Source organism: Simochromis diagramma, unplaced genomic scaffold (genome assembly GCF_900408965.1).
Source record: "Simochromis diagramma unplaced genomic scaffold, fSimDia1.1 OVJJ01000514.1, whole genome shotgun sequence".
NCBI lineage: Eukaryota > Metazoa > Chordata > Actinopteri > Cichliformes > Cichlidae > Simochromis > Simochromis diagramma.
Genome location: NW_024387346.1, coordinates 427,692 through 449,925, shown reverse-complemented (window position 1 = coordinate 449,925; position 22,234 = coordinate 427,692). Strand labels below are relative to the sequence as shown.

General features: G+C 40.0%; 1 protein-coding gene across 2 annotated transcripts; it reads left to right on the top strand.

Moving 5' to 3' along the window:
- The first annotated feature begins 528 nt into the window (after positions 1-528).
- Positions 529-15,819, top strand: dnajc10 (DnaJ (Hsp40) homolog, subfamily C, member 10). Of its 2 annotated transcripts, XM_040006855.1 has the most exons (26): positions 561-659; positions 1,357-1,459; positions 1,626-1,882; positions 2,000-2,162; positions 2,314-2,364; positions 3,648-3,730; positions 3,967-4,098; positions 4,748-4,841; positions 4,994-5,071; positions 5,271-5,314; positions 6,643-6,708; positions 7,153-7,218; positions 7,299-7,388; positions 7,520-7,630; positions 7,713-7,827; positions 9,292-9,419; positions 10,785-10,901; positions 10,995-11,096; positions 12,506-12,566; positions 13,028-13,122; positions 13,822-13,955; positions 14,138-14,191; positions 14,324-14,471; positions 14,660-14,782; positions 15,258-15,365; positions 15,440-15,819. In XM_040006855.1, exons 3-26 carry the CDS (start codon positions 1,673-1,675, stop codon positions 15,449-15,451), a joined length of 2,385 nt encoding a protein of 794 aa, XP_039862789.1. In that variant the 5' UTR covers positions 561-659; positions 1,357-1,459; positions 1,626-1,672; the 3' UTR covers positions 15,452-15,819. The 2 variants fall into 2 exon arrangements, with proteins under 2 accessions (XP_039862788.1, XP_039862789.1); XM_040006854.1 differs by lacking the exon at positions 1,357-1,459 and having other exon boundaries at positions 529-659.
- The last annotated feature ends 6,415 nt before the right edge of the window (positions 15,820-22,234 follow it).

Genomic DNA, 22,234 nt, shown 5'->3' with positions numbered 1-22,234 from the left:
GTGTTATAAACACAAGTAATGCTAGAAAACAAATATGTTGTGAAATATTAGAAGGTTGGATTGCTGATCAATTAACCAAAAGTTCAAGAATAACTAAAATGCATTGATCTAGTAACTAAATCAACGTTTTTTTAATTGAAGTTATATTTCCCCCATTTGATTACTTTATTTTAATTATGCATAAGAAATTTTTATTTCATAATTCTTTTCCGGACACTGAAATTCCATGGAAAAGTTTTGGAAGCATTGGGATCGCACATCCACCGACGAACGAACACACCATTTGCGTGAACGTCATCAATATGTGGCAAATACTGTTAAATATTTGTCACCTTGTTCTACAGACAACCAAGACGTATCCGGTGGCTAGAGTTCTGTTATCAAAATAAAATTATAACGCTAGCTGGTGGGTGGAACAGGCCATCATTAACAGAATAGCACAATGAAATTAGATTAGCGAGTGGCTTTCTGAACATACATAAAGTTTTAGTTTTGTCTGTGTGGGACTCAGAGTGTACCGTTTAGCTGCACGACCTTTATTGTGAAGCACAGTAAGCGGAAGCAGCTTGGGCTGTTGTGTGCAACTTGATGCCGGGTCCGAGCCGGACGCTGATGCGGATCTTCATCTCCAGACTTTTGGAAGTTGGGACTCTTTAAAGGTAACAAAGCCGACGCATTAAAAATTAATATTGAAATGTCTGCTAAATATTACATGAATATTGGCTTTTGCTTCACCAATAAGACAGCAAACAGCTCCGTGTCGCAGTGAAGCTAACGAGCTAGTTAGCTGAGCAAGTTGTAACAGGAATAACCACAGGCGTGTTAACGATGCATGTACTTTGACGTATCGCCTTTTTGGCTTCGTCTACTGTATCAAGAAAAATATTTTTCACTAGGCTTGTTTTTCAGAATCTTCTGGAATTTTGATTAAAATATCTGAGTGCTATTATTGCTATTTATTTCTCCCTTAATCTCGTAAACAGTTCCCAAATCTACATGGATGCTCTGTTTCTGCTGAAGAATAGAGAAATAGAGGCTTTTACTTTGAAAGCTACCGTTTATCAAATGTAATTACCATTTAATTAAAAGGCAGCTTCGTGGAAGCAGATGCAGCTTTCATTTAAATTTGTGTTTTTTGTTTGTGTAAGATGTAAAATTAAATATGTTGTAGTATGTTCATTTTTCTCGAGGAAAACTGTTGTACCATAAAAGTAGGCGATCCTCCTGGAGCGACCCTGAAAACAGGGAAGAAATCTGCGGATATCAAAGCAACTGTTTGAATAGTTCAAGGTGCAGGAAACTGCAATGCAAAAGACAACGGTGTAAAAAAAATGCTCCTCTTTCTTTTATCTGCAGACCACTTGTCCTTCCAAAGCCTGAGGCCATATAAAAGTAGAGATAATGCTTCCATCCTTTAAGCCAATCCAAACAGGCCACATATGTAAACGACACTCCTAAGGTGACATGCTGGCTCTCCTGTGGTGACTGTATTTGTTTTTTTCTTGCTGTGGAAAGAAGCTGTTTGCCTCACTTACTGTGATATTAGTGAGGCAAGGGGATGGTAATGGCTACAGGGTTGGGTGGACAGGGTATTTAGAACTGATCTTTGTGTCTTTCTGCCCCAGTTCCTTTAGTTGCGGCTGCTTGTTGACTCATTGAAGGAACATTCCCGATGGCGCACAGGGTTGCCCTAAGGGCCCAACACCCTCGGTCCACCTGGCTTACGGTGCTGCCGATGCTCCTCACCGTCCTTTTGGTGGCAGTTTGGGCAGAGGGCCAGGACTACTATGAATTGCTGGGAGTCAGCAGGGAAGCGACGACCAAAGAGATACGACGGGCCTTTAAGCAGCTGGCGCTCACCATGCACCCTGACAAAAACCCTGTAAGTTACGCAGACAAACCACAATCTAGAAACACAAAAAAATGACACAGTAATTCTCTGAAATCTGTCACGTCTCTATGAAACCCTGACAAAACTGATGCTTATTGACTATTTCAGGGTGACCCCTCAGCCCACGAGAAGTTCCTGCAGGTCAATCGTGCCTATGAAGTTCTGAAGGATGAAGACCTGAGAAAGAAATATGATAAATATGGAGAAAAAGGGCTGGACGAGCAGCAGGGCGGACGCTATGAGAGCTGGAACTACTACAGATATGACTTTGGTAAGTAACCAATGGGATGTTACAACACTTGAATGTTTTTACAATTGTTTGTATAGAAATCGTTTTATGAGGATATTGTAAAAAGAAAAGAATAGCTAGCTCTGCTGTGAACAAAGAGTTGTTCAGTATTTAAGTTCGTCTTTCTGTCCAGGTATATATGACGATGATTTGGAGATCATCACGCTGGACAGTGGAGACTTTGGTAAGATATAAAACATATTCTGTTTTTGCTTTAGTGTACAAATGAGAAAAACCTTCATCCTTTTTCGATTGTTTGATGTTTTCCTTTCAGAAAAAGCCAACACGTAAGAACTATGTAAATTTAAAGATTTCTCAAATTTATTTTGATTGGCTTTTGAAATCTTTTTGAGGAGAAATAATGGGAGTTGTCTTTATGTCATTAGTGCAATCTCTTCTTTATTTTCACACCTCCTGACTACTGTTTTATTTTCAGTTTTTGTCACTCGGTCAGTCATATGGAGTTCCATGCAGATGTTGTTCTTGTTTAATGACAGACATCATACATTGCATAATTAACTTCAGAGGTGTCAAACACATTTTAGTTCATTGTCATACAGAGCCTGAGCTAATCTTAATTGTGCTGGAACAGAAAAACAGTGCAATGGCCCCAAACAACCAATCAACCCACCAAACAAACAAACTGTTTGTTTGTTCTTGTATAAAAACATTTTAGCACATTCTCAAATCTTCACATTTAGTTATCCACAATGAGCAGTCTGAGAGGACTGAAGAAAAATTATTTTGTCTGAAAGACAAAACACAGTACAAAGTCCAAAATCTAATCTGTAGCTCTCGCCCCTCAGTCTTATGTTTGACATCCCAGACGCACATTTATACACTTGTAATTACTATGTGCGGTTCCACACATTGTAATTGTAATAGTCCTACCCACTGTCACATAGACATCAGGTTCCATTCTTTCATGACGGATGTCTTTGTCTTCTTCTGATTTCAAACTCTCTGCTCATGAGTGAAGAGGCTCTCAGTTGTTTGTCTCGCATGCTGGATTGGTTCTAAAATGTTTTTTATCCTGAACTTATTTCATATCTTGTCATCAGACACAAAGAGCCTAAGCTGGAAGTAAACCTGTCAGCAGCAAATCAAAGTGAAAACACAAAGGGAATGTTTAATGGTTTTCTTGTTTGATTTTAGTTTTGGGTGAGCTGCAGGGTACAATTCAAACGTTGAAGTTTGGGAATGGCTGGTCCAACTCCAGAGTAACTGCTATTTGCTGTCTGTTTTTTTTTGTGTGTATATATGTGCCGTAAACCTTTTTTCCTGTAAGTCTTCAGACCTTAGCATAAAGCAGAACAGCTGTGCAGCTTTCTCCAAACTGTAGTTTTACCCCACTCTTATCAGTGGGAGCAACAGTAAAAGGATTTCAAAGGCACCACGACACAAACACCGTGTGAGAAACAAGAGCGTAAACAGGTAGTGACTGACGTGTCTGTGTGTCTGCTTCAGAAGCAGCAGTGAACTCTGGAGAAATCTGGTTCATCAACTTCTATTTCCCACGATGCTCCCACTGTCACCAGCTGGCTCCGACGGTAACACTACACAAGAAACACACTAAACACACATCCTCAGTCTTGCACCCTTTTATGATTTTGTTTTCTTCTGTGTTATATATGCATCTGTTAGAAAAACATTCCTGGTTTTGTTAGTTTCTTGCTCAAGTTGTAACTTGATAATAATCACATAGACAGAGTTAGACTCTGTGTCAGACAGAGTGAGTTACTAAAATATGTACGTGTCTGTTTGCTTTGACCTTTGCATGTCACAGTGGAGGGATTTTGCCAAGGAGATGGATGGTGTGATCAGGATTGGAGCGGTGAACTGTGGAGACAACAATCATCTCTGCAGGAGGAAGGGCATCAACAGCTACCCCAGCCTGTACATATACAGATCAGGACAGGTGTGTTTGCTGCTTTTTGTAGCAAAAATGGATATAGCTCAACTTTGAAAAATGAATGTAGTACATGCACATACTGAGTTAGCTCAAGCACCTGAACACTACAAACCTGAGCAGGCACCAAGTAAAAGTTTCAATCTAACGTCGATAAATGAGTTTAACAGACTCATCAAAGTAATGACAAAAGCTTGAAACCAGTTGTATACAGTTACCAGTGTTAGTCCATAATTGAACTTTTCCTATGATAGGCAGACAGCTTATTTATCCTTTGCCTCCTTTGTTTGTTTACACTAAACAAAAAGTGCATGTTAAGGAAAATCAGTGAGTACGTTCTCACTCAAGGGTACATTTGATGCTGTTGGAGAACCGTGTATAGCTTTGATTGCACTCTGTTGTGGATGCGGAGACAGACAGATGGAGACCCGACAGCCGAGTGGTTATTTCTGTTAAACCTCTTTGATGTTTGCTGCTTGAGGCACATGTTTAGTTGGTGCATTGTAATGTCACTTTTCCGCTGATGAGTTTGTGCATTCACACATTCACAAAGTAAAACCCAGACATAAAAGTTTGCGCTCATTGTTTGAAAGCTTTATTTAACATGTTCCATGTTTTGTTTCTTATAATTTCTTATCAATTCTTTGCATTTCTGTAGAGACCAGAGAAATTCAATTGGGAGCGCAATAGAGACAACCTGGTTCGCTTCTCCATGCAGTTCATCACTACAACCATCACTCAGCTCTGGCAAGGTGAACTACAACCCGCGACCACACTGAGATGAGCTAACTTTGTGTTAGCGAGCAGTCTGGCTAAACTTTCACTGAAATACAGTCTGTGGAGAGTTTTTCTGTTGTTCGAGTTTATTCCTCATCCTATTCTTACCGCTAATGTTTTTTTCCAGGTAACGTGTTCAGCGAGATAGAGAGCGCGTTCTCGTCAGGGCTTGGCTGGCTGATCACCTTCTGCTCTGACAGTGGAGGTAACACATGTGCACAGTCAGCTTTTTTTTTGCATGTTAACACACACATACACACACATACAAGACTCTTTATGAAAAGACAGGCAGATGTGTCACAAATCAGTCTACATAACCACGTGCTCTGATACGTGGACACACAGAGTGTACTGGTGTTATCAAGCTTGTTGTTTAAAATAAATGGTGTTTGTCTCTTTTTCAGATTGCCTGGAGCCAAGAACGAGACAGAAGCTGGCAGGAATGTTGGTGAGACAACAGCAGTAATGTTTTTACAGCTGTTTATCACAGAGACATGCTGTGTCTGCTGAATAAATGAATTCACTTTAAAGATTTGAGCCAGTAGAGCATTTTATAAAGCCATGCAGGGAGGGGCACGCAGCTTTGGTTTTCAGTCTCCCAGACCCATGACTCTTACACCTGAAATACCCACTCAGAGAAATGCTTAAATCCCACCAGACACACTGCAGTGTGATTCAGAAGAATCCCTGAATCTGCTTTGTGCGCCACATCACTTACATAAAATATTTTTTATGGAAGTTGCTTCAAGCTGCACGGAGCAGATAAGGAGGACAGTAAATCAGGCACAGAGAGAATCTAGTCAAATTACAAGGCCCGGTGCAGACCACATGCTCTGCTTCTAACGATCATTCAGATTTTATGTCATTTGAAGCTGTGTGAAGAACAGAACAAAACTGCTTTAGAGATGTGATATCACAGACACACAGCAGGTGTGTTTTATGGGATAGGTTAAATTGGCCCTGGATGGATTTAGAAATTTTCAAACACTTGAAGAGGTCATTTTTTTCCTCTAAAGTACTTGAGAAGAGAGAAAAGTCAGAGAGAGAGATATTTTGAAATGACAGGGAGCAGGGGCATCTTACTACACGTAAAACGGCTGCAAAAAAAAAGATGTACAGGCAGAGCACAACGGTCAGCACAGCACAAAATTTGGGTCCTTCGCTCTAGTTAGCGGTCAGCGCAGCGCATGTCGCGTCCTATGTGAAAGGGCCTTGAGGATATATGTCACTAATAATGTTAACACTGTCCTACATGAAAGACAAAGACAAAAAAAAAAGGCTTAAATGCTAAATTCTACTTATGTGAATGTGTCACCAAAGAGACCGTGTGTCTAACCACAGTGTTGCTGTGTGGCTCTTTATATTTTTCAAATGATAAGCTTTATTTGGGGCCGATGAATGACAGGCAAATGTTTTCTCTGAGGGGTTGTGTGTCATCTTCATGCATTTGTCCTCTAACCTGTTGAAGTGAGGACGTACTTTGGATTTCCAGCTTGTCATTCCAATCTAATAGCTGCGAGGAACAGCCTTGTAAACGATGTCTGTGTGTGACCGACAGACCTATCAGTTAGTGTCGTCTAGGCAATTTGATTGAATCCTATAAAGGTCGCTCACTATCCTCAAGTTATGTTTCATTTGTAACGTACATTGTGTAATGTTAACTTTTATTTGTAGTTCTATCATGACAAGTTTATTAGTAGCTGTGATGCTGATGTATGTGTTGTAATAAATACTACAGCGCCTTTATAACTGCTAAGTGTTTGTGTCTGAATGTAGGATGGTCTGGTTAAGGTGGGATGGATGGACTGCACAGCAGATGAACAGATCTGTGCAAGTTTCCAGGTAAGGGTCAGAAGTACTATAGTAATGGTACTTACATGAGATATCTGTGTAGTTGGGTTATATACAATGTAAGTGAGAGTATCATCTGCAAAGATGGGGGTAAATGGTTTCTACATAGTGCTTTTCTACTTTACCTCAGCACTCAAAGCACTTTATACAGCATGCCTCGTTCACCCTTTTTTCACACATTCACACTCCAATGAGACAACAACGTGGTGTTCAGTATTTTACCCAAGAATAGTTTGACATGCAGACTGGAGCAACTAGGGAACAAACCTTCCAATTAGTAAATTAGTAGATGACCTGCAATACCCCCTGAGCTACAGCCAGGAGGGAGGACGATATTTTGTCAACACATAGTGCTCTGCTTAGAACTGACTTTAGACTGATTTAGTTATTTCCAGCAGTATCGCCTGCTTGGCTAATCTTTCTGTTGTGTTTCAGGTGACCAGTGGAGCAACTGCTTTATTCCCACCTGGAAGTGCTTTGAATGAACCAGGCAGTGTACTTGTAAGACGAAGAACACACTACTGTCTGTGCTAATACTGTGTATAGTACTGGAATACTGACTCTATGTGTATGTGTTTCAGTGGCTGAATACTCTGGACAGTAAAGAAATTTATAATCAGGTCATCAACTATCTACCTGATTTGGAACTTCTCACCAGCGACAGTTTCCAGGTATTCTGACTCCAGATGCACAGTCCATCTGTGCATAATACAATTACTTGTATTGTATTACAGCGCAATTCAATATAATACAGAAGTACAATGTAAAATTGTTCTGATGCAGTGTAACTTGTTTCGTCCAGAGTAAATTGGCCCATCATCGCTGGTTAATCAGTTTTACATTTGGTAACAAAAACTCTGCCTCCAACGAGTACAAGAAGCTACAAGCTTTCCTCCGAAATGACCACATACAGGTATCTGTCTATCTGACTGTCTGTGCGTGTCTCTGCATGTATCTGCCTGCCTGTATGTCTGACTGACTGTTTGTCCTTCCAGGTTGGCAGAGTGGACTGTATAGCGGACTCAGAGCTGTGTCAGTCTCTTTACATTCATAAACCCTGTATGGCTGTCTTTAAAGGACTGGGAATCCACGACTTTGAGATCCACCATGGTCAGTACTACATTTGCATTGTACTTCTGATGTATTCCCATGTTTATGGGCTCAAAATGTGGTCATAAATATTTTGTACTTGAAAACAGATTTTTATGTGTCAATAAAGATTGGGGTGTCCGTAAAAAAGCTTTGTGTGTGCCGTAAAAAACGATTTGTGTGTTGACTTAGCCCAAAAAACCCCTGCAAGTGGCATACTACGACTTTTGACCCTATTTTTCTTCCTTTCCTCTGATTGGTGAATGTCGGTCAATCACAAATGTAACAATCCAATCAGAGAACAGATGGGTTTGGCTGGCGAGGGGCTGCTTTTTGTGAAACTGCAGGTCTTTGAAGGGACTAAACTGCCCTTTTCATGCCAACCCAGCGCTTCCTTCCCTCACCCCGAAGGAAACAGTTCTGTGGGTCGTCCGAGTTTGGTGATTTTGTTTGGTCAAGGATACGTGTTTAATAAGGGAGACTTCCACATTCTTTTCAACAGCGCTGCGGACCGCGGGGGGCAAAAAAGTTTTTGGTTTTGGAAATGACAGTCTTCATTACAAAGCTTTCTTGTTAGAATTAGCATCCATGTTTTATTGAACAATTTGAAGACCTAGCAAAAAAAACCCCCTCAGAAACTTTGTAGAGGACTAAAGTCAGGATCAAAACGAAAGGAGCAGGTTGCCATCTAGTACAGGTAGAGCTGCTGCAAAACCCACAGAGCTCAGCAGCCAGCCACAACTTCTGGATCCTTTGCTTTTAGTTAGCAGTTAGCCTTAGCCGCACCTCTGCTTCCAGTTGAAAGGCCTTTTATGCTGCGCGCTGTGACTCACAGCCACTGGCCCTGGTCCTCCCTGCGTTGTGTTAACTATCCTAAAGTAATATGCGTATTTCTACCCACTGACATACCACAAACTTTATCCTTTCAACAGCTGCTGAAAGTTAGGGGACCCTAACGCTTCGGATATTTATATAGAGATTACCCTTCAAGGACCTGCAGTTCAAAAAAAGCGCCCCTCCGACAGCCCACCCCAATCTGTTCTCTGATTAGATTGTTTAATTTGTGATTTGACATGACTTGACCAACTCAGCTTCAAGGACGAAAACATAGGGTCAAAATTCGTACTTGAACCTGGCAAGGGGTTTTTTTGGGCTAAGTCCACACACAAATCTTTTTTACACATACAAATCTTTTTTACAAGTACAAAATATTTATGACCACATTTTGAGCCCATACATGTTGCTCTCCACTTGCATTTTATTTGTTTAAATTAGTTTGAATATCTCTGCATGTTTGAGGAGGACATGTACGTCTTGTCCAACTAGCAGTTTGTTACAAGGTTACAAGGATAGAGGAGTTCCAAAAAAGGGCTCATGTTATTATTTGAGGAGCCAGTTTGCTAAGGTTGGTTGAACAATGGCTTATTAAGTTAATCCGTTCAGAGAAGGTTTGCTCATCTGCATTAACTCGTGTGTTTTGTGTAGGCAAAGATGTGTTGTACAATATTGTGGGTTTTGCGAGGGACAGCGTTCGAGCTTTTGTCACCACTCTGGGGCCGGACAACTTTCCTTCAGACAGAAAGGAGCCGTGGCTCGTCGACTTCTTCGCTCCGGTTTGTATTTGACTACTTTAATCACAATTATGATGTTGTGCTTTATCTTTTGGTGGCAGATTTTCAAGTAGGTGGTTATTTTAGTGGTTAAAATGATTTATTAAGCTGTGACCTCAAAAGTGAACAACAAACTCTTCCTTTATTTATTTATTTATTTATTTACATTTGATTCACTACAAAAGAGTTTGTAGTTGTTGCATCTAAATCTTTTAGTTTTAGTTGATCAAATATTACGAGATTATAGTAGACTAAACCTAAAGTTGCTTCAGTGACTAAAATACAAAGTGTAAACCACTTTGGAACAACCAGTAAATAAATTGTAAAATATATCCATACTGTTCTCTTTCTTCTAAGCGTTGATATTTTGTCGTGTTTTCATGAGAAACAGGGAGCATTTGGCTGAATGCGATTGAGAAGTTACACACAGCTGTGATAATGTGACAATTGACTGTAAAACATTGATAAAAGCCAATCGATGAGGCACGTTACTCTTATCAGTCCAGATTGACTCACATTGATTGCATTGTCTTTTAGACGGAGTTATTTGCAAAGCTTTGGAAATCTGTCACAACACAAAATCAGGATCAAGAGTCTGAAAGTGAAAAAAAATAAATTTGAAGCCCAAAAAAAGAAATGAATGAAAACAAGTAATTTATTTAAAATAAAATAATTATTAAAGAAAAAAATTGTATTTTTTTATTTTTTAAATATAAAAAATATCAGAATTTCACTTTGAAATAGCTTTTGACCCTGATGTAGCTTCACGTGACTGCATCCAGTCTGAGCTGGACTGGGATCGTTTGGAGACACGTCTCCCACCAGGCGAGCTATTTGTGCATTCTTCAGTTGCAAACAATATTCAATGCAATCACTGTTATTTTTTATTTATTTTATAATTGCAGGGTTTGACAGTTTAATACTATTTTTATTCTAGTGTGACTGAGCTATGAGCTAAGGGAACAAACGTAGCACAAGAGTAATCTGCTGGTTGCGCCAAATGTTTTTGGCACTGATGATGCAGCCAGTCAGAGTCCTTGTTTAACTTCAGGGCTGGTGGTGGTGCTACACCTACAACACAAACAGTCACTGACTCCGAGGCAGATATGGACCACTTTGTTGGGAGCATTGTGAGCTTGTAAGAGGCAAGAAAGACCCTGAAACACTGAGACCGCTGTGTGAACAAGGGTTAATTAATCAAGCTTTGTCAACCGTAGTAAAAACATTAAAAACCAAAAGTGAGAAAATGGGACTTCAAATCAGTTTTACAGCCTAAATCCTTGGTAGCTCAGATTTGAACATTGGGTAAGAATTCAGAGTTGTCGTTGCTACTTATTAACCTCACAAACATTTGGCTCTTGCTTGCAGTGGTGCCCCCCGTGTCGAGCTTTACTGCCAGAACTGCGAAAAGCGTCAATCCAGCTAGCTGGGCAGATGAAGTTTGGCACTTTGGACTGTACCATCCATCACAACCTCTGTTCTAGAGTAAGCACACACACATCCGTGTATATTGTTGATTTTTAAGCTTAAGGCTAAAATGTGCCGACCAATTAGTAATTTACTTTTCTCTTTTTTCAGTATAATATTCAGGCTTATCCCACCACAGTCATCTTTAATGGTTCTTCTGTGCATGAATATGAAGGCCATCATTCAGCTGATGGCATCCTGGAGTTTATACAGGTACTACATCAAATACAACTGAAATGGCTCCTCTTTGCCTGGATTTTTGTCATCTGTACACCGTTTGGTCAAAATGTACCTTTAAGAAATTTACAGCTCCAGCTGTAATGAGTAATCTTTTTCAAATGAATCAGTAATCTAATCAAGTAATCGGATAAGAAATACTTGAGTTTCATTTATGAGCAATAATAAAAACTCAAAAGAGATTACAGGTCTTTCAGAATGAACTGCTCATTGGTTTCCATTTTGGAAATTGCAATATTTTAAAGTTTCACTGCATGTAAAAGAAGAAACCCAGCTAAACCCTTTAGCTGTATTTGCATACCATATTAATTTCATTTTTTTTTAAGAAAACGCTTTCTTAAATGCAAATATATATATATTAAACACATTTTTATTGGCTTGTGAAAAAAAGCTTTTATTTTTATATATTTAAATATTAGTGCAATTTAATTAATACAATATTTTATATTATTTCACTTTAATCTGAAATGTTTTATGAAAGCACTTGACGTTTATATGGTTTTTTACACCCCATGTCCCCCTTTAGACTGATCCCTGTTTACTGCAGGTATTGCTTCCATCTAAAATAGGACGGCTGCTGTCAGCCTTCAGAGAGCTGAACACGGGTTCGGACGAAGTTAACGGTTCATCTGAACATTTTAATACAACTTCTGGAGATTTACTGCAGATTTTTCTGTGTAAAACAAACGGCGGTGGACGGAGCAGCTACAAACTTTGCTTTTCTTTACGTCAGAGTTTGATGATCGGGTGTTTTGATGAAGGACTCCCGCTCGCTTTCCCCCACTAAAGATTAATGCCTTTTACTATTGGTGATCACAGGAACAGCCCTGCTGTTTACGTCACTAGAAACTTTTTTCTTTCATTCTACCTGAGCTCAGTGTCTCGGTAACGGCTCCGTCTCTTTGCTCTTTGTGGTGTGTAAACAGACTCCGGGTCCACGTTAAACTGCCAGCATCATCATCATTGCTGCTGTTGTGTTATCAGTGTTTTTGTTTAAAACTGAAGCCTGCGTGGGCTGAATGTTGTCTGACTTTTTATTCACACGCTGCTCCTAAACACATTCTGAAGGTTTGTTTTAGTCACACCTGTGTTAAGCGCTCACGTTTACATCGTTTAACACATCAGTGCAATACAGAGCCGTGCGTTAACCAAAGCATCGAAGCAAAGTTTGTGTTGAGAATTTTTTTTATGATCAATTTTTTTTTATTACTCAGTGAATCATTGCAGCTAAAGGGCTCATCACCACTGTCAATATTATTACAAAATAACATTTGATGCATAGTATAATTTTTTTTCATTGCTGTTTTCCTTTGGTTGCCTTTGGTCTCAAAGTGGAGTATTTAAAAGACAGTGAGATCACAAAGAGCTTATTTCTATCTCTGCAGGACCTGGTTAATCCATCTGTCCTGATTTTGGATCCTTCAAGCTTCACAGAGAAAGTTAAAGGTAAAAGCTGCTCCTGACAATAATGGATTGCATTTATATAGCGCTTTTCGAGACCCTCAAAGTGCTTTACAATTCCACTATTCATTCACTCTCACATTCACACACTGGTGGAGGCAAACCACTGGGGCAGACTGACAGAAGCAAGACTGCCATGTCGCACCATCGGCCCCTCTGGCCATCACCAGTAGGCGGTAGGTGAAGTGTCTTGCCCAAGGACACAACGACCAAGACAGACAGAGCTGGGGATTGAACCGGCAGCCTTCCGGTTACAAGATGAGCTTCCTAACCCCCTGAACCGATAAACTGCTTCTTGCACAAAGGGCTAGTTGCAAAGACTTTGAACAGCACTGTTGTAAAAGAACTTGACAGCTGCAATTGCTGTTTTATGAAAACTACCCATTCCCATCTTTCAGTTTAAAGCACCATAGAGGCTAACACAGTGGTCTGTTTCTCTGCTGCAGGTCGAGATGAAGGACAGATCTGGGCGGTAGATTTCTACGCTCCCTGGTGTGGTCCCTGTCAGGCTCTGATGCCTGAATGGAGACGCATGGCCCGGGTATAACTCACTTTACATGTGCCATATATAGACCATAGACACAAACTGAAAGAACACAAGAAGGAGAGCTGTATAAACTTTAAAGGTCATCTAGCTGCTTCACTCTACTGTCACCTGATCAGTAAACTTCAGTAACCCTGAGCCACTGGAAGCTCGAGCCATGACACGGCCTCCAGCTTGTTCTGCTGTTGTATGCTTTAGATGAACCTTAGTAGACACTTTTTGTATTTTGTTTTCAGAATGTACAAAGGTCTCAATTTGCCATTCATAATTTTCCTGCTCTCTCTTTGATAGATTTGTTTCTGCAGCATGACCTGTCCTTGACAGTTAATGGCATATTTCTAAAAACTAAGCTGAGATTCTTTCCTTTAAACCCATATTTATTGTATAACATAAGCTTGAATGCGATTTATTAAACAGTTAAAATAGCCAAATTGTGCCCTGGTCCAAAAATATATGAACCTTAAAGGAAAGAAATTCAGTTTCGATGTCAGTTTTAAAATTAAAACTTTTAAAAATGACTGAATCTGCACAACTCCACAAAACAGTGAATTTGTGAAGAAAACCAGGAACATTGGGATTTTGTTTATGAACCTAAAGCAAGTGACAGAAATCAGCAGATGAAAACAGAGGGTCAGGACTCAGCTATCAGAGGGAGAGAGCAGCCTCTAACCTGACGCCGTCTTGGTTTCCATCCAGCTGCTTTCAGGTCAGATCCTGGTCGGTTCGGTCGACTGTCAGCGCTTTCAGTCGTTCTGTCAGAGCCAGAGTGTGAGAGCATACCCAGAAATCCGCCTGTACCCTGGAAACAGCCGGCAGCCAGATCGCTATACGTATGTAACTCACTTTACATGCTCCGATGTTGGGAAATGAATATTCCCAGGAGACGAGAATATGGATATGAGTTTCATCACAACATCTCAGATGTTCAGAATTATTTGTTTTACCTTCTTACATCTTCTTTTTACTTAGATTATTGATTACTGATTTCCTTTTCGCCTGCCTGTCTCTGTAGGAGTTATAATGGTTGGCACAGAGATGCCCATTCACTGAGAACATGGGCACTGAGGTGAGATGCAAGTTGCCTTTTCTTGTCTTTCTGTATTTCTTTAGGGTTTTTCTTTTTCTTTCTGCAGTAAAAGAACCAGTGAAATGGGACGTGTACAGTGTTAATAGTTGAGTTATTCTCTTGTGTGTACAGTTTTTTACCCAGAGCCTCTGTGGACCTTACTCCAGAGACCTTCAGATCTCTGGTTCTGTCAGGTCGGGATCACTGGGTCCTGGACTTTTATGCCCCCTGGTGCGGACCCTGTCAACACTTTGCCCCGGAGTTTGAGGTCCTAGCTCGGGTGTGAAAACTTTGCTTCTCTGCATGAATCTTGTTGCTTTTTTTCTGCAGTGACTGATGAGACAAACCGAAAGTAAACTTCTCCAACAGACTGTGGGACGAAGCACAAATTAAGAGTTTCTTAAAAGTATGGTTTTCTTGTAGTCAAGAGTCCTGCAGTCATGCTTTTTGTGTGTGTGCGATTGACAGATGCTTAAAGGCGAGGTCCGGGCAGGGAAAGTTGACTGTCAGGCTCATTATCAGACCTGTCAGTTAGCTGGAATCACCGCCTACCCAACTGTCAGATTTTACCCATATCTGGGAAAAAAGAGGGTAAGCACACACACACGCACACACACACACACACACACACACACCGTGACTAGCACTGTCACTTCAGAGTAAGAATGTTCTAGGATTAGACTTCATGGCTGTAGCCTCTTTTTATTTTGTAAAAGTTGTGTTGCTTGCCATGTTTTTCTCCATGCCTCAGTTTTTTATGTTTGTTTTTATTTTGTTTTGGTGAATCTGTCTTCTCCCAAATATTTTTGTTAATTAGGAATCAACTCCTTATTTTTCCCCATTCTAACATTTTGTCCATCAAATACCATTTAAAAAAGTAAAAGCAGGGTTTATAATCTAATGTTTTATATTCATCACCAAAAAAAGAGCTTAGTTTACTTTTATAAAACAAAAGAAAAGCAAAAAGCACAGCCTTCATCATCAGATTTGATGGGAAAGAATCAGTGATGGATCGACTTAATAGTGGAAAAGATTATAATGTGTGTGTATGTGTGTGTTCTGACAGCATGAACAGAGTGGGGAGCATATCAATAGCCGAGAAGCTAACGTGATCGCTGACACCGTCAGACAGTGGCTACAACAGCTGTTGCCACGGTTACACAATAAGCCAAAGGTAAGTGCCGGTTAACTTCAAGCACAAATCAACCCAGCCGCTGAACTGGAGTCTGACACGTTTGTATGTTGTAGGATGAGCTGTGATGGAAGCGGGTGGTACTGTGAGGAAGATGAGCCACCTGATTGGTCAGGTAGAGACAGAAGTGAATTTGATTGGCCCAGCAAGATGATCAATCGGTCAACACTCCTTTATAGAAGCTACAGCTGGAACACTGGGACCGACTGTTACCTGCTGTGCTGAATGTACTGAACACTTCTGCCTTGTTTATGTTTGGTTTATAATTGTCTCCATTGTTTCTATTTACTCTATGAAGTAAAACTTTGGGACACTGTGTATTGATCATGTTACTGACACATACACACACACACTCGCCGATCCAAATGTTGACATAGTGTTGTATTTTATTGCTCATGTAAAAACTGTTTGAGAATAAAACGGTTTGTTTCTGTTAGATGTGTGTGCATCCCTGTGAGTTTTACAACCATCGCTGCAGGTTAAATTCAAAGTATACAAAGATGTTGACAAGATTCAGAAAAAAGAAATAATCACAAAGTATTAACTCTTTCAATTACTTTGTTTTTTTCTCAAGCAAAAGTGCCAAGCATTTCAATCTCATGGTTTCTCAACACTGTTGCATTTCTGTGTGTCAAACTGAGTTTTTGGGGATTGGATAGGGGTGCATCCAGAGGGACATGAGGTGGCAATAGCCCCGCTGAAAACATGATCGTCCACCTCAATGCTCTGTATGGACCCCAGAACGTAAACACACAGCTGTAGATGTTTTCTTAGTTATTCACACTTTGACCAGCAGGTGTCACTGTTCACTCACTGTTCACTCACTGTGTCATCTGGCTGAAAACTGCAGGAGACAGGAGCTTAAGAAAAGTTGGATTGACAAGATAAATACGTGCAGACAGGGTTTATAAAGTCTCTGAAAAGAGCTCAGAATATATCAAGGATTGGGTGCCCGCTGAAATCCTCAGTAAAAAAAAAAACTTTATACTGTTAATGCGTTAAAAGTTAATTAGATCATTAATTACTTGTTATATGTAATATGTATTCCCACAGAAAAAACAAACAAATAAAACTGATGCATTTATCTTATGCTCTTGGAAATTTTACACAAATAAAAAGACAAAACAAAAACAACAAACTGTATTGAAATAATTTGGAGCTTTTTAATGGTTTGTAATGGCTGTGTATCTTAAGAAGGGCAGCAGGTGTCACTGTTGCTTCTCTGTGCAGTGACTTCCCCAGAAAAGAGTTGATCAGGAAACAGAACCTGTGCACTGATTCAACTTTTGGAACACGGGCTTATCCACAACGGACCTGAGTCACATTACATTACCATGAGAACATTACATTGTGTCACGGTTCTGTATTATGTGGTCTGAAGAAAACTCATCTACTATACTCAGTGTTGGGGAGTAACGGAATACATGTACCGCCGTTATGTATTTAAAATACAAAATATGAGTAATTGTATTCCGTTACAGTTGCCGTTTAAAAAGGTGGTATTTAGAATACAGTTACTTTGTTGAAATAAATGGATTACACGGCGGTACTTTCCTGTTTCATATTGTCGCGGGTCAGGTTTTGGGTTTTGTTTGACAGCTACGTTCTGTTGTTCCAGGTGGCAGTGTTACGGTTGCCATGGTTACAGGGTGACGCTCTCTCTCTGCGTGTTTCCTGGGTGAGAGAGCCCTTTTTGTTGTTGTTGTTGTGCTAAGCTAATAGGCAGAATGCTACAGGGGACAGTGTAGTCCGTGCTGCAGGGAGAATGGACTGCCATACCCGTTATGTGTCCGTGAACGCGAGGAGGGAGAAAAAGGCGAGTGGAAAACTACGAGTTGTCATCGAGCAGAAACGGGAGCTGGAAGCATGTAAATATAATAATAACCACTGCAGCCAAGAAGAGTGCCTGAGGAGCCCAGTTGTAAGTAAGCTATTAAAACTCGACTGTACACTGTGTTCGTGTTTTCCTCCGAAACAATAAGTTCCGTTGGAGCAGCCTTTCAACGCCTCTCTCTGTCTCTTGCAAGCAAAGTTGACCCAGACAACAAAGTAAAGCTATTTTTCGGCTATGAGCCCAACTCGGAACCCGCCGTATTAGTCAGAGGTCCCTTTACTATGGTTCGGAGCCGCGGACCTTCAGTAACAGTAATAAATCACAGCAATAGTACATTCACATAGTTGTAAACAGCATGATAATATATTAAGTAATCCAAAGTATTCAGAATACGTTACAGAATACATTTTGGGGCATGTATTCTGTAATCTGTAATGGAATACATTTTAAAAGTAACCTTCCCGACACTGACTATACTATACTCAATAAATTAAGCTGTAGATAGCAGCTGGTCTGCTAACCTTGTGAACTGAAGCCTAAAGTTCATCCATGCCTTCGGTAAGACAGAAAAAGGTGGTGATATTAATGTTTCTGTGCATATAATTTTCATCGAATCTGTCTCTGATGATCACACTGGGAAACTCTGGCCAGGTTCACATTAAAGATTTCTTGATGATAATGAGAAACTCTTCTTTGTCTTCTGTAGCAGTAGGTGAGAGTCTACCTCAAAAGTAAAAATCTACTAAGCAGCAGTGATGCTTATATCTGGCTAATTTGCACCATAGTGTAAAAGATGAATGTAGCCTCTGGCTCTGAGAAGCAAAGCCAATTCAGGTAATGCCTTTTAATGGCCACCAGGGGGTGATACCTGTTGCATGAAAAACCCTGTAGAAGTCTTTGGGGAAAGGGCTCTCAGCTCTGACTGCAGTAAGCACTTTTCTGATGGGCTCACTCATTTTGGTTCATACCTAATATAACATTATTTCCATTTTATACATTTTGGTCATTCTAAGAGTCAGAAAGCAGGATTAACTGGATATACGTCTTGGCTAATGACTCATGATTTTTAAGTTGTTAGCTAACAAACGTGCTTGCTGGTTCCAGTTTGAAAACGCCAACACTGTGATGTGATGACAGTGAAAACTTTCTTCTCAAGGAGTTCACAAACCAGTGACGTCACAGTAGCTACACCCATCTAAATCCATGTGATTCGTGAAGATTATTCTTGATTTTGCTGATAACCTATTTGTTTGGCAACAAATCACATCTTGGGCATAACCAACAATTAATCTCATCCTAGCGGGAATGCGAATTTCGCAGTAATCCATCCAGTTGGTGTCGAAAACAGAAAAAAGGTCAAACATAGTCCTGTGAAAAAAATATTTTCCCAGGGCTCTGTGCGGCCCTGTGAAAGCGCATGCCATGATTCAATTGTTTGTAGAACCACCTTTAGCAGTAATTATAAGTAAGTTGAAGTAATTGCTTCTGTAGGACTTTATCGGTCTCTCATTGTTGAGGAGGAATTTTGGCCCGCTCTTCTTTACAAGGTCCCACTACAGTATTTGAGCTCTGGACTTTGACTGGGCCACTGCAACACCTCGATTCATTGATTTTTCAGCAATTGTGTTGTAGATTTGAGATGTGATTGGGATAACTGACCTGTTGCATTACCTCATATGGGCCAAGTTTAGCTGTCAGACAGATGGCCGCACATTTGACTCTAGAACACTTTGGTTTTGGTTTGGTTCATGGTCAACTCAGTGACTGCATGGTGTCCAAGCCCTGCAGCTGCAAAACAAGCCCAAATCATCACCCCTTCACCATCGCCACTGACAGCTCCTATGAGGTGTTTGTTTTCGCTGAATGCTGAAAATGTGTTAAGACACCTGAGAATGCTGCACACCTACAAACTGCCAAAACTTCTGATTTTATAGAGTTGGTTTGATTAGCAGGACCTGGTTGCTACTTACCCTATGCGGTAGATGAAACGTGAGAGGATCACTGAGGTTAGCGTGGTTCATTTTATGGGGGACATGAAAATTAAATTACTTTATGTGTCCATGTGATCAGTGACACCTATAAAAAATGTAATGCTAGGCGTTTGTGTTTCAGGTAGTAATTCACCTGTTACACAAACCTTACACATTATACTGTTGGACAGCATCACGTCCCTCTCTATATAAATCTGTATATAATTACATACAAGTGTAACCATCAGACATAGAAATTCTCACAGTCTGGAAAAGACCAATAGTTAAAATGTTCTCTATTACTGTAATTACCTAAATGACCTTAGATACTTTCCACTTGAACATTATTAGAGGAGGACATTTCTATGTAGTCCCCCCCTTTACCTCTTTCTCTCTCTCCGTTTTGTGGGCAGTTGGAGGTCAGCATTGACGCAGCACTGCTCCATAAACCACTGGAATCACTTACTGCGTGTGCATTCTATTGTTTCATTATGTGAAATGGAGCAACAAGTTGGACAAACACTCGCTGAGTTATTGTGGGAACCGACCTGGTAGTCCTGTGCGTGTGTGTTTTGATGATGATGTCAGATTACTTTCCGTGTTGGACGCTTGGAGATTTGGCTGGCCATATTTGAGTTGGAGAGCACCGCTTCCTGTGACGCTGTGTGCTGCATAGAACAAACTTTTACATGCCTTATCACAATGATTAACACACAAGAGAAAATCCTGCCAGAGTAGCTCTGTGTACGTTTAAGCTGTTTAACTTTAGCATTAAATAACATCATTAAGAGAAAAAAAGATTCCACATTTCCATAATCATTTGTTGATGTTGTTAACACTGGAGAAATTTTATTTAACCTTTAACACCACCAAGTGTTAAACAAGACCCTGAAATCCCTATTAGTACAACTCCAAGACCACTAAATTTAAGACAACATCATGATCTAAAACACAGGAAAAAAGGATTGGACACAAAAAACAAGGCATATATCAGACCAAATGAGGGATATGTATAATACTGGAATGAACTATAACTGAAGCACTGGTACTGGATGAAACCCTGTTAAAACTAGTGCCCCAACACCAACAAGAAATAGTGGCCAAAAAAAATTCAGAGAAGGTGGCTAACAAACAGATATTTAGCCAACTATGCCAAAACATCACAAGATGGAAACACACTAGGGCTAAAAAAAAAAAAAAAAACTAATCTGAATCAGGACTGGAACATCAAAAGGTTAGAAGACCAAAATATGGCAAATACCAGACTGAACTGGCGACAAAGCATCAGTGGATACTGGCTCAAATCAGGGTTTGAATTATATTAGAAAAACATTAGATTGGAAAATATTGAAAGAAAAAGTAATAAAGGCAGCAAAACAGAAAAAAGGACTAAACATTATGTCATAACTGACCAAACTAGGGCTTAAACCCCCCAAAACACTAATACCAAGCCCTGGCCTAGAAACCTAGGTCAGGATATCAATGGGATATCAATCTCTGCTAGGTGACTATGGTTTCAAACCACGAGTCCAAAAACTAGAGCTAAAATGTAAGGTGATAACATATAAAACTGCTAACATATTACAAAATTATTAAATTGATTTATAGATAGAGATATATAGATTAAACCCTGGCTAAGACATCAGAGTAATTCTGACAAACATGTGAAACAACATAACCAAAATATTGGATTACACCTGCTACAGAGACTCATTAAGCAGGGATGTCAAACTGTATGTGGGCCACATTCAGCCCACTTTGATCTTAATGGGGGCCGGGCGAGTGAAACTGTTCTTTCTGTCATCATAAAAATCTTTAATTAACATATTGAATCCCTGAGATATCCTAATATAAAACAGAGAAAAGCAATTTCTACAGCACGTCTCAGTCTTTTTACATGATAATTTGTAAAATGACAAAGTTCTGGTTGCTCACTGTCCAGACTGTCCTGTAGTTTCAAAACAAAATTTTTGTTGATTGAACTGAACTGAATATCTAAATTAGAAAGCAAAAAACAGGAACTTTTCTGACATTTACTGGTTTGTCTATTATTTTCTGTCTATTACAGTTTCGGTGTAATATGAATGGCTGTGGGGGGGGGGGGGGGTCTTTATTTGCAGAAAAAAGCTGTAAAATGTCTGATAATATAACTTAAAGTCCAAAAATGTATGTCCTCCATCATATTTTCCAAAGCTGTCTAGCGGGCCGGATTGGAGTCTTTGCTGGGTCGATTCGGGCCACCGGGCCTCATATTTGACACCGTGCATCAGAGAATCTGATAAAACCCTAACCCATTATTGTTGGGTCTTTACCTTACAACCAGACCCCGAACGGTCCCAGTAGATGGCCACCCCTCCCTGAGCTTGAGGTTTCTTCCTGTTAGAGGGTAGTTTTTCCTTCCCACTGTCACCAAATTCTTGCTCATAATATAATTATTGGGGTTTTCTTAGTATTACTGTAGAGTCTTTACCTTACCATACCAATCACCTCGAGGCAACAACTTTTGTGATTTGGCACTATATAAATATTATAAATACTATATTATATTGAATGTTGATAATATTGTATCAGTATCAGTGAAGCTATAGGAAAAGCTAGGACAAAAACACCCTAGGATATGGCAATATACCAGACTACATCAGATTCATGTTGCATAGAAAAAAGATGAAAAAGGGGTTAAAACATTGACGAGAAAATTGACCAAGCTAGCACTGAAACGTTGTCAAGTGCTCTTACAAAACGGACTGAAATACAACCAAATATTTGACAGCACCAGATGTGACGACACACGAGAAAAGCCAAAGAAACATTTCTACTTGTGCTTTTTAGTTTTATTTCAATGAGTGTTTAAGAACTTGATGAACAGATGTTGGGGGAAAAAAAAAAAAGGATTTAAAGCAGCTTTAACTTCTGTCAACAAGGTCGGCCGGTGTCAAACTCTCTGCTGTGTCAGCACTCAGGAACATGAATAGAACCACTCAGCCTCCAGAAACAGACTACACCTTATCCCAGCACCAGGTGTGTTTTCAGTCAGGCAGTCAGCTGAA

Bases quoted from the DNA above. Each gene is read 5' to 3' on its own strand.
- dnajc10 (XM_040006854.1), top strand. From the start codon at position 1,673: ATGGCGCACAGGGTTGCCCTAAGGGCCCAACACCCTCGGTCCACCTGG. The intron at 2,365-3,647 runs GTAAGATATAAA...TGTCTGCTTCAG, and splicing joins GCTGGACAGTGGAGACTTTG to AAGCAGCAGTGAACTCTGGA. The intron at 14,192-14,323 runs GTGAGATGCAAG...TTGTGTGTACAG, and splicing joins CTGAGAACATGGGCACTGAG to TTTTTTACCCAGAGCCTCTG.